Source organism: Lissotriton vulgaris, chromosome 2_1 (genome assembly GCF_964263255.1).
Source record: "Lissotriton vulgaris chromosome 2_1, aLisVul1.2, whole genome shotgun sequence".
NCBI classification, from domain to species: domain Eukaryota; kingdom Metazoa; phylum Chordata; class Amphibia; order Caudata; family Salamandridae; genus Lissotriton; species Lissotriton vulgaris.
The window spans coordinates 1,259,005,072-1,259,017,917 of record NC_141687.1 but is presented as its reverse complement, the minus strand read 5'-3'; the positions used below and the strand labels follow the sequence as shown (position 1 = coordinate 1,259,017,917).

Here is a 12,846-nt window from a genome sequence, read left to right as displayed (position 1 = left end):
TTACACTCTCTTATGTTCATAATGGAGTCCAGATCCCCACCCCTGGGTCCCAGTGTAATTTTTTCAATGACCACCCATTTGAAAGATTCAGGTGTATGAGTCTTTGCCAGGAAATGGTCTACTAGGGGCACCCCCATAGTTTGACATCTTATTCTGCTGCAGTGTTGCAGTATCCTGTTTTTAATTTTCTGCTTGGTTTGGCCTATGTAGATCAAGCCACATGGGCAGAAGATGGAGTAGATCACTCCATTGCTGTTACAATTTGTTAGCGTTTTCAGGTTGATGGTCAGATTGTTATGCGTGATTGCCTTTGTTTCTATGCACAGTGCGCAGGCCTTACAACTACTGCATTTGTAGTTTCCAATTATGGTAGGTAGGTTCCAAATTGTTTGTATAGTTGGAGCCGGTGGGGTGTCCAGCATAGAACGGACCACAAGGTCTCTGATGCTTTTGGCTTTTTTTAAAGCGTGCATGGGGGGGTCTGGTACTTCAATCACATCTGATATAATACTCCAATGGTTGTTAATTATCCTACGTATCTCATTGCTCTTGCTGCAATACGTGGTGACACAGATCATCCTGTCTTCTGGAGGTTTTTGGTTCCTGGGTACAAGCAGGGTTTCCCTGTCACTGAACCACGCCCTTTTACGTGCTCTTTTGACCAGTCTTTTGGGATATCCTCTTTCCAACAGCCGGGAGATGAGTTCATCTGATTCAGCAAAGTATGTCGATGGCAGTATCCCTAGACGATTTATTTAGCCCCCCCCCCCCCCCCGGAGAGGGAGAAGGCCATTAGAAGGAGATCTAGAGAGTCGTCTGTTCACTAATTCAATCTCCTTGTCAATGACCGAGGTGATCTCTTGACAAGGCGTCCATGGTTGTAAAAGTAGACCTAGTTATAGCTTTTGCCCCTTCTTGACTGACTTGAGTCTTCTGCCTCCTCATGGCTCCAAATCAAAGTGAGCCCCCAAGACTTGCAATAAATTAACGGCTGGGTAACAAATATCCACGGGCAATTTTACAGCAACTAAGATATAAGCAGCCACAGTAAGAACCCAGGTGGAGACTACTTCTCCCACATAAAGGGGTGATACCACAACACTTCAAGTAATACACCTACACAGTGGAGGCAAGGTCACTAACCAGAGTCCGAAAAATATCATACACCGATGGTGTTAGAGCCAAGAGAGAAGGCCAGTCCAGCCTCTGACGGGCTCAGACGGGCCTGCCCTTGGTCCGGGCTTCGTCCGGCCTGCGTTCCGCGTTGCGGCGGGAGAGGCTGCGCTATGAGCTCATTGGCTCCGCCTCCCCTCCACTCGTGGCAGCTGCGGGGGACAACAGGAACAGCAGTGCACTCTGGGGGTTGCAGTCCCCAGAGTGTCACTGCCACCATAGGTGTATCAGCGGCAGAACTCGCGTTGCCCCTGGGACCCTTGTCCCACCAGGGGATGTTACCAGGCAAAGTGCAGCAGTTAAAGAAGTAAAGGGTAGGTCAAAACACCAACAGCAGCGGCAGGCAAAAGGATCTACCCTACACTCTATTCTTAGCAGTTCAGAGGGCCTCACCGCTGATAATCATCCCGAACCAAATTCAGAATAGCAGCTTAGATCAACTTTGGTATAGTGGATGTGAAAATGTCAATTTAAACAGCGTACTGAAACTATATATCTGTGGGTTGGGAAACTTCCTGTCTTACATAATAAAGATGTACATAGAGGGGCTTGCGGAGCTATAAAAATAGCTTTCTGTATAATTTGTAAAAATATGTTTCAAAACGTTTCAACATTGATCATGCTTTGTGAAGGATGCAAAGTTTTGACTGCAGGAAAATCAGGGCACAGTAGGATTTGTGTCAAACTTTTTTGCCAGCAAATCCTTTAAAAAAACGTTATTTTAAAGTGAGTTCTTCAATTTTTTTTTAAACTTTGCACTCTTCAAAATATGTGAACCTTCCAAATCTTTGCAGACTAAAATTATATTTCCATTAGTAAAATGTCACTCACTTTTAGACCTTTCAACCTCAGGGTGATCTTTTCCCAAACATTTTGCCCTCCCATTTTTGCTTATCTTGTTTATGTTGTCCTTAGAACTCTATTCATTTAACCACTTCTAAACAGTGCTAAAATGCATATGCTCACTTCTTAAAACATGGCAGTACTGGCTTATCCCCAAATGGGATATTTAATTTGCATATAAGTCCCTGGTAAACTGATACTACATGCACCCAGGGTCTGTAAATTAAATGCTATTAGGGGTAAAGTAGCCCTTTCAAACGGGGGCTTGCAATTGCAGCCCATGTGTGCATTTTTTAACTGCCATTTTGGCCTGGTAAAATAAACCTTTAGCCAGTCCCAGACCTTTCATTTTTATACATATGTATATACATATGATAGGCCCTAAGCAACCCATTATGCAGGGTGCAATGTATTTAAAAAGTAGGACATGCAATTATAAGCTTTACAAGTACTGATCGTGAAAAACTCTTTAATTTGTTCTCCTTATTATTATCATTATTTATTATCATTTATTTAACTTTTAAGGCGCGCAGCTGCCCACAGAGGGTTCCCCGGCACCAAGGGATAGATTAAGACAGTGAATAGAGAACAAAAAGCGGATTATTGCAGAAAGAGCCATGTCTTGAGGCCTTTGCGAAAGTTAAGATAAATAGCTATTGCGCAGCCTACCTCTTCCATAGAATAACATTGGAGTTACTGTATTACATTTAACAAGCTATAGCTTCCAAATGGGCACAGGTAACCAGATAATGTTTAGTGTCTTTGGAATTGTAATGAAAAATCCTCTTTTATGGTGAAGTCGGATTTTAGATTACGATTTAGAAAATTCCCCTTTTAGAAAGTTGACATTTTCCTGCCTCAGCCCTTTACTGCCTGCAACCTGTCTCTGGGTCACATGAGTGGGTGTAACTGACAACTGGGCTTTGCATATTCCTCCTAAACAGCCAAACACAACAGAGAGCTTAGGTGCCTGGCGGAATGTGACCGCAGGGCTGGGCACAGCCCTACTTACACTTGAATAGGCTGTGTCCTACCTCCACACAAAGGGCTGCATGCCCTCTTTAGTTAGTCTGGAGCCACGGCAGGGAATGCAGGAATCCTCTGAAATTCAAAGTGAAACTTCCTGAAGCTTCTCCTACGTCAAAGGAATGTCCAGGGAAAATATTGGATCTCAGACACCCACCCTGCTTTACACTTCTGAACCTGTGAATGCTCTGTCAGGAAGAAGGAATTGTGCCCCTGAAAGGTCTGCCACTCTCCTTGACTGCTACTCTGAAGGACTGCTGCCTTTCTGTACCAACCTGCTGCTTAATTGCCTGAGAGAGAAGGGCTGGACTTGCATCCTTTGAACCCATGGACCCCAGAGTGACTAAAAGAGCTAGTTGGCTGGCCCCCTGACTTGTGCCTCAGATTCAGAAGACTCCAAAAACCTTGAACCCAGCACCTGGACTCTGCCATCTGTAAGTCCTACCCTGTCAAGTGGTGCCACCCAAGTCCTGGACCTTTGTAACTGGGACTGAAGGTGCTCTGCTAGCCCATCTATGTACCCAGCAGCAATGACACATCTCCTCTGCTGCGCAGCACAATTACACGCAGGACTGAAGCTGTGCTGTGAGGTTTCCCTCAGTGCAAGGACTGTGCATCGATCTTGCAGCAGGCATCGAAAATCACCACTGTACGAAGCTTCCCCAAAGCAAGTCCTGGCATTGCAAATCTCTCATCGATGGCAACCTCGACGATGATTCTTTCATCACAGCCTTGCAGCTCCTTGGAAGTGACATATGGCCTCGACTGAGCGGCGCATATCACAAGCACTCATTGACAGGATCCTCAGTGATGAAACAGGACCTCGTATCACAGCTTCACATCTCCTCAGAACTGATGCATCTCTGCGAGTGCATGATGCATTCTCGACATAGAACATTGCAATGCTCCGCAACCAGGATTTAAGGTACTCTACTTCAGCAAGCCTAACTGGTTCCTTGTAACTGTCCCCCACTCCATCATAGTCGGCCTGAACTTGTGACATTGTCCTGGTCCAGTGCGACCGGATGTTCACAGTTGTTGCTTTGTGCTTTTTGGCACTATTTTTACAGAAACATTTGAAATTGCATATTCTCTGGTTCTACTAATTGGGTTTTTGTTGTTTTGGTTTTGTTTTATTTATAAATGATTAATCTATGTTTCTAAACCTAGTGTGGGATCCTTTTGCGGTGTGTTTTCACTGTGTTACTGTTTGAAGTGCTGCACACATGCTTTACACATTGCCTCTAAGTTAAGCTAGACTGCTCTGTGCCAAGCTACCAGAGTGTTGAGCACAAGTTAATTTGGGGTTTGCTGGTGCTTCACCCTGACAAGGATTATGGTAGCCACTTGAGTAGTGTTGAATCTATCATCGTTCTTTAGCTCACTTCGGCAACTCAGTTCAGACACAGCTATATGCAAATCAGTCTTGACCTCGTGCCTCATGTGAACAGTTCAGACCGAACTGTCAAGCCATGTCTTCCCTCGACTGGAAACTAGCATGCTGGGACCGGTTTCGGGCTAACAGCCCTCATCAGCTTGTGTTTGCTTTGTTCGCCCTAAGTTGACAGGGTATGCCAAGACGTGAGTCCCTTTCTCACTTTGCCACTGGATTTAAGCTAGCCTGGCTGATGAAGGGTGTTACCCAGAAACCAGTCCCAGGATTGCTTGTTTCCAGTTCAGGGAAGACATGACTTGGCAGAGGCACAGGGTCAAGACTGATTTGCATATAGCTGGGTCTGAACTGAGGTGGCAAAGTGAGCTAAAGAATAATGATGGGTTCAAGCCAGATCTGTGACTGGGGGTGAGTGTCCAAAAGGTTTCAGCGCTCCAGCCTTCATCTCCTTGTGTTTGCCATATTTCTAAGCATGTCAATTTAAAGTCAAGCTTTTAATTCACTTTGTGCACATTTCAGCATTGTTTGATTTTGCTTTTAGCTAAAGGAAAATTGCTTCATAGCTTTCCTATGGCCTACACGGGTAACTATGAATGCCTATTATAAATCAGCACATTTCAAATGGTTGTCTTTTTCCGTATCACATTTTATTTTTATCATTGCTCATTAAACTACAAGTTTAATTATTTGTTGTGTTAATTTATTAACTTTCCCAGTCTTATCTGGTCTAAGTTTACAGTTCAAATATTAAAGTAGCCAATTTATTCTATTTCCTTGTCACAGGTCCACCTCTTGGAGGATCGCAAAATGTGAACAAAAACACAGAACAGCAGCGGCCCCATCCAGGTACAGGATGTATGATAAGTTGTGTCACCAGACTATACTCTTACCTGTGATGTCATCAGACCCTCTAACCTGAGTTGGGGTCATCAGAATCCTACGTTCAATTTTGAGTTCTTCCATCTTCTTCTATGAACTATGATGTGATCGGCCCTTACCCTTCACCGTGATCCCATTGGACTTCTGTCCTAAACTGTGATGCCATTAGTCACCTATCCCTTAACTAATGCCATCTCACTTCTTTAGTACAGAGTGATGTCATCAGCCGCCTGCCTCAAATGGCGATGTCTTCTTCTCCTACTCTTAACTGCAAAGTCAGCACCATATTTCCATTGGTAATGCGCAACCAGGAAGTAAAGTAGCCCTAGCTACAAGAGTAAAAACTTCCGCACTCATGACTATCATAGTCATTTTGTATAGTCCAAACTGCAGCCAATCAGGCAACAGCACCCACCAGAATGTTCTCCCCAGAGGCTCAGGCTCTCAGATTTTCTCGCACAGGTGTGAAGCTAAACATCATAGCCAAAGAGCCTCTGCGGGGAGGTGGGCGGGTTGCATGTGAATCTATGAAATACACCAATACTGGAGAACCACGGATTAGAGGTATGTAACTACTACTTCTCCAGTATTGGAGTGTCTTTCATAGATTCACATGCCTGAATCAGAGTAGATAGCAGTACAAACCAAATTGCTTGTTAGACGCTCTTTGTATCACAGAATATATGTAAACATGCATCTGAAAGCAGCATGAGCAGAATCCTAAACGTATATAAATAAAATAGTGCTTACAAATGCATACTGCGCAAAAGAGAATACCATGTAAGAATAAGAGTCTAAAAAGAGCAAATTGGAGGAGAGAGAACAAAGGCTCACCTTATTTGAAAAGATTGCGGAGAACTGCTCGTCCCACTGACGTATCTGCCTCACTTGCTGTGTCCAAACAGTAAAGTTTAGTAAACGTGTGCCTGCTGGACCAGGTTGCCGCTCTGCAGTTCTGATAAAGAGGCACACCAGCAAAGAGAGCGGTGGAAGAGGAAACCGCTCTTGTAGAATGGGCTCTTGGCATGGAGCGTAAAGGCCTTCCCGCCTTTTGATGACAGAGACTAATCGTCGAGGACATCCAACGGGCTATAGTCTGTTTGGATACAGCGTAACCTTGACATAGCCTTCCATATGCTACGAATAGCTGGTCTGTTTTCCAAATTGTTGCAGTTCATTGCAGATAGAACTTGAGACATCTCCTGAAGTCAAGGGAATGCAAAGCTCTTTCTGCTGCTGTTTGAGGATTTGGAAAAAATGTCTTTAGAATGACTGGTTCATTAAGGTGGAAGTCTGAAGGAACCTTAGGCATGAAGCTTGGATTGGTACGAAGCACCAATGAATTTGACGTGAATTGTAGAAAAGGAGACTTAATCGTGAATGCCTGAATGTCGCTGACCCTTCTTACTGATGTCAGCGCCAAAAGTAGAGAAACCTTCCACGTAAGGAACTTAAGATCCACTTTATGAATAGGTTCAAAGGGGTGGCGCATGAGCTGAGCGAGCACCACATTCAAATGCCAGTATGGAGGTGGACCTGAATAGGAGGAAACATTCGAAAGAGTCCTTTAAAAAATTGCAGAATAAAGAGAGTTAGAGCCATCCTGACGGAACCTCGATATGGCTGCCAAGAATACCTTCAACGTGGAATGAGCTTCCTGTAAGAATTACCCTGCTGTCTGTAAGACTGTTGTTTGTAGGGCTGGTACTTCTGGTTGGTTTGAGAGGTTTGATACAACTTCTGCTGATTGTAATTTCCTCTGTTGGAAAAGGATCCACGCCCTTTAGTCCCTCGAAAGGACAACTTGCGAAACTGCAGGCTACTCAATGATATTTCCGTTTCAGTGTCCTTTTTGATAGCCTGTGGGGCCTCGTCAACATGTTGGCCAAAAAGAAACTCGCCATCAAAAGGCATGTCAACTATTTTGGTCTGGACCTCCTGGCGAAACGATGTGGACTTTAGCCATCCCTGTCTCCTCAACACAGCCGCACTCGCTAGCTGTCTGAAACCTGTAGATGCCACGTCCACTGCTGCGTCAATCATCTCTGCTGAAGCAAGTTCACCCTCTCGCAATATTTGCTTTGCCTCAGTTTTCGCAGGTTCTGGTAACATCTCAACATAGGGGGAGATGTCGGACCACATTTGCCTGTCGTACCTCCCTAATATCGCTAGGGAGTACGCGGCTCTTACAGTGGTTGCTGCCATCGTGGAGACCTTCTTCCGGATGGTGTCCAAACGCCTGCCATCTCTATGAGGTGGAGCCGAAATAGGTGAAGAGGGGTTCCTGGCCCTTCTTTGCGCCACTTGAGCGATGACCCAGCAGCCTTGGGTTGCCCTATTAGGCATGCAGGAGAGTTGTCTGGTGCCTTGTACTTTTTGTCTAACCGGGGCAATACAGCCCGAAAGGAATTGGGTGTCATCATAATTTTTAGGTTTAAATCTTTTTATTGTTGGAAGACTGTGCAATGTGGTACAAAAAGCAGAGTAATTACACCAGGTATAAGTGTCAATGCTCAGCAGAAGCAAGACGTGCAAAGTTACACCGGTAATACCAGTAAAGTCCAATCTGTCGGGGACAAAAATGCACTGTACCAAGAAATTATCAGAACCAAAATAATCCAAGAAAACTTTCCTCCCACCCGTAACCCCCCCTCCCCTTCCAAACCCCCCCTTGCCCCTCCTCCCCTGCCCAATCCTGAGCTTCCCATTGTACCCCTACTGCTCATTGTCTCAACTTCAGCGTGTCTCATGCCTCAAGTACCTAAGGGTCTGTAGCTGGAGGCGCCGTCAGGCGCAACAATCTGAGATATCTAGGACACGTTAGCTCCGTGAATTCAGTTAGTAGTAGGGCCCTAAAAGGTTTCCACAGTTCCTCAAATTGGTCCCCTTTCCCCGCTGCGGTGAGTGACAGCTTCTCCATACCCAACACATGCCACATCCGGTGGAGCCAGCCTGTGGTGGTAGGGACATTGGTGGTACGCCAGTGTGTGAGGATATTCTGCAGAGCCGACCCTAGAGCTATGGCCATTTGACAGCCCCTGCGAGAGTGCAGCGGATATGTTAGTGCGTTGGGAAGGCCCAGCAGAATATAAGCAGGGAATCGAGGTAGTTCTGTCTGGAAGTGTGCATCTACCTCGTCTATAATGTATGTCCAATATGATTGAATGAGCGGGCATACCCACAAAATGTGTATCAAAGTTCCAGTGTGCCCACATCCTCTCCAGCAGAGCTTATTTTTGGAGGGATCCATTTCGGACATCCTCTCAGGGGTGTAGTACCAGTATTGAGATATTTTGGTGAGTGTCTCCGTGAGTCCCATATGATACGCTGAGTGTCTAGCCCTATATGCTATGTTCCCTCATTCCTTATTACTCAGGGCTCTACCTAGTTCCCTCTCCCATCGTACCCTGCCCGGATTGTAGATGTGCGTGGTTGGTGTCTGAATCAGCTTATAAAGGTCGGAGATGAGCTTGGAGTTGGAGGTGCGTGAGAAGAGCCAACGTTCGTATGGGGTAAATGTCCTGTCAGCTGAGTCTCGGACTTGCGGCTGTAATGCCCAGTGACGTACCTGCAAATATCTCATACGCTCTGTTTTGGGGAAGTTATATTCCTGCCTAAAGAGCTGGAAAGGAAGTATCCCTTCTGAGCTGTACATATGATACAGGCCGCGACAACCTGCCGGTCTCCAATGTGCAAAGACCCCTTTGACCGTACCGGGGGTGAAGTCTGGGTTGTCTACTAGGGGCGTGAGTGGAGAGGGAAACGTCGTCAAGCCATGACGTTTGTTAGTCGCATCCCAGATTTCTAGGGGCACTCGGGTTACAGAGGACGCATAGAGGTTGGCTGGCTTGTGAGCTCGTTGCAAAAATGGTATCTCTTGTAGTGGGCGTCCCGCCACTGCCTGGTCCTGAAAGAGCCAGTGCTTGTCAGACTCCCATTTGCTCCATTCCACTAAATAGCGCAATTGCGTTGCCTGGTAGTATTTGTTCAGGTCAGGAATACCCAAACGTCCTTCTTCCGGGGCTAAAGTCGCGAGCGTCCTCTTCAGCCGGGGCTTCCGACCTTGCCAGACAAAGTTAGCTAGGTCCGATTGGGTGTGTTGTATCCATCCTGCTGGGGGCCTAAGTGGTAAGGCACGAAAGAGATACAGGATTTGCGGCAGGATGGTCATCTTAACTGCCGCGATGCGGCCCAGCCAGGATAGGGGAAGGTGTCTCCACCGATCCATCTCTCCTCGGATGCGTGCACGCAGTGTAGCGTAATTGGCTGTGACCATTCTGGTCAGGGTTGAGGCGAGCTGGATTCCAAGGTATGGAACCGTATCTGTGGCCCATTGAACGGGTAGGAGGGTCTGTAGGTAGGCTCAAGTCGAGGCCGTAAGTGACAGATCTAACGCTATCGATTTGTCCGTGTTCATCTTAAACCCGGACACCGTAGCAAACGCCTCAAGCTCAGCTATGCACGCGGGTAGCGCCGTTCGTGGATGATCCAAGGTAAGTAGGACATCATCCGCATAGAGGCTAATGGTGTGCAGGTCACCGCCGAATTTGATGCCCAGAGTCTCCTGTTGCTGCCGGATCCGATAAGCGAGGGGCTCCATATAGAGGGCGAAGAGGAGCGGTGACAGTGGGCACCCTTGTCTCATTCCTCTCTCTATGGGGAATGCAGTCGATGTGTGGCCATTGACTCTCACCACTGCAGAGGGCGCGCTGTAGCAGTTGAAGACCAGGGTTCGAAATTTCTCTCCCACCCCAAACTTGGCCAGCACCAACTCCAGGTAAGGCCAATGGACACGGTTGAACGCCTTTTCCGCGTCGACCGCCAATATCATGTGTTCCCCAGGTATTCGGGAAGCTTTTTCAATCAGGTGGCTGACCCTCTTTGTATTGTCGACAGTCTGTCGATCAGGGACAAAACCCGCTTGGTCTGGGTCTACTAAGCCTGGCAGGTGGGCGGCCAGACGTGCGGCTAGGATGCTGGTATATAATTTGAGGTCAACATTAAGAAGGGAAATTGGTCGATATGCCCCGCAGTTGGTTCTTTCCTTCCCCGGCTTTGGGATGACCGAAATAGAGGCACGCAGGAGATCCGATGGGATGGCCCCTGGTTCTGTGAACGAATTAAAGAGATGAGTGAGCAACGGCCCTAGGGTAGTGCAGAAGGTCTTGTAGAAGGAAGAGGAATAACCGTCTGGTCCAAGCGCCTTCCCCACCTTGAGACGCGCGATTGCTGTGACCACTTCCTCAATGCGTATTTCCCTCTCTAGCCATTCCGACTGTTCCGGCGCTAGGGATGGGAGTGTGACCGCGTCCAGGTATCTAGATGCGGCAGCGATATTTGGAGGTGTGCCCTCGTAAAGTGTGGCATAGAAGTCTCTGAACGTCTCTGCAAAGTGTGTATCTTCCATTGCCACCGACCCGTCAGTGCGCGTGACTTCTTTCACCCTCTGGTGTTGTCGGGCTATTCTAAGCCGGCTGGCCAGTAATCGCCCACATCGATCTCCGACGGTATAGTAGGCATGCTTCAACCTCAGTGCCGCATACTCTGCCCGGTCTGTGTCAAGAGCCGCCAGGTGACCTCGTGCCACCCTGAGCTGTTTCCAGAATCTAGGAGCCCCCGTCTGCTGGTGCATGCGCTCAAGTTCCTGTACTTTTAGAGTTAGTTCCTCCCTTTTTTCCTTTCGCATTCTATTATCAGCCGAGGAGATCGCAATAAAAACCCCTCAAAGGACAGCCTTTAGTGCGGCCCATTGGGTTGCTAGCGTGGTGTCTGAGTTTGCATTATGTTGTAGGAAGTCTTGGACAGAGTCCTTAATCTGCTTCACTACATCCTGCCTGTGTAGGAGTGTATCTTGGAGTCGCCACACTCTAGGAGATGTTGGAGACGGTGGTGTGGAAACAATCATTGAGACCGGGGCATGATTCGACAAGGAAATGACTCCCATATCCACCGACGAGGTGAGAGAACTCACTGGGCTCATCACCAAAAAGTGATCTATGCTTGCGTACGATTTGTGCGCCGCAGAGTAGTGGGAGTATTCTCTTTCCCCAGGATTGTTAAGTCACCGCACATTAAGTGTCAAGATTTTAAAGGTGTTAGGCATCGTAGTGTGTGGGGTGGAGAGCTAAGGTTATGGCATCCGGCTGGCGGCCCATCGTGATGAGTGAAAAGGAGTCCCTCTGAACTGTAAGTACCGAGCAGTGTGGAGGTGCAACCAGTGTGTCTGTACAAGAACTGAGCTCTGCATTCACCCCCGCCCCCCAACTCCCAACCAGTTCCCTCCCTAACCCCAACTAGCAGATCTCCAAAGTGCAAAATCGCCCTCCTACCCCCAACTTCAACCAACGCCCCCCCTCTCCCATCCCCCCTCTCCCCCCAACAACCCCGTAGAACACTACTCATAGTCTGGGCCTATTAGGACAAAGTTCAGGTCCGTAGAGTGTCAATGTAGAGGGTAACGTGGCAGCGGCTGACTCAGTAGCTCCCCCGCCCCTCCCCCCGGATAGTGTTATATCATGGAAACATATCCCTTGGTAAGGACATCTTTACAGTTTGGTCACTGTATTGTCCACCACTTCCTGTACTGCTGCTTTTCGCTCCTATGCAGCTATGGTGGGGTCAGGCTCCGAAAGAGGCCTGGGGGATCGTCGCCTCCGCACCGTCTGCCACCCGCTACCAGAGTGCTGCAGGGCCCTGTCCTGAGATCTATGTGGGGAGGTCTCTCTAGATCCGGTGTCTTCTGGTGAAGCAATGCCCAACAACGCGCATGTGTCTTGGAGTGACCTGAGCTGGTGTAGTGACCCCTTCCATTTAAAAATTAGTCGAAAAGGGTGACCCCAAGAGTATGGTACTCCATTGTCCCTTAGGAAGTTCGTGGCGACTCTGAAGGCTTTCCGCTTCTGTAACGTGATGGTGTAAATATCTTGGAAGAGGGCCACAGAGTTTCCCCGGAAGAGGATAGGCTGTTTCGAAAGGGCCTTTCTCAAAATTCATTCTTTCAGTGGGAAATCTGGGAGGAAAGCTAGAATGTCCGGGGGGGGGAAGGTGCGCGCCGTGCTAGTCCGACTCTATGTGCGCGGTCGATGCGAATGTCAAACTCACCAGATTCCCCGAGATCTCTCGAAACAGCTCCTGCAGGTAGTTGACAACTCTGTTTCCTTCTGACTTCAACGTAAGTATGGGCGGAAAATCCGTTCCGCTCGCGGATTTTGCGGATTTTAGGTAAATTCGCAATCCGCGAACTCCCGCGAATTTACCGAAAATCCGCAAATTCGCGAGCGGCGGATTTTTCCGGGGGCAAAAGTTCAAGCCTGGCCTGTTGTAACTATTTTAGGATGGCGCCGGCAAGCTGCCAGCGCCATCCTAAAATAGTTACTAAGTTAGCTTCAACAGGAAGCTCTAATAGATAAAATAAAGCAGGTGCTCGCACCTGCTTTATTTTATCTGTTAGAGCTTCCTGTTGAAGCTAATTTAGTAAGTATTTTAGGATGGCGCTGGCAGCTTGCCGGCGCCATCCTAAAATATTTACAACA

General features: G+C 47.6%; 1 protein-coding gene across 3 annotated transcripts in view; it reads left to right on the top strand.

Annotated features, from left to right (window-relative positions):
- Positions 1 to 12,846, top strand: part of FLI1 (Fli-1 proto-oncogene, ETS transcription factor) — a 1,144,904-nt gene that overhangs the window by 1,119,544 nt on the left and 12,514 nt on the right. For all 3 annotated transcript variants that reach the window (XM_086956984.1, XM_086956982.1, XM_086956983.1), the window contains one exon: positions 5,219 to 5,281. In XM_086956984.1, the coding sequence (XP_086813110.1) occupies positions 5,219 to 5,281 (63 nt within the window). The remainder of the gene's footprint in view (positions 1 to 5,218; positions 5,282 to 12,846) is intronic.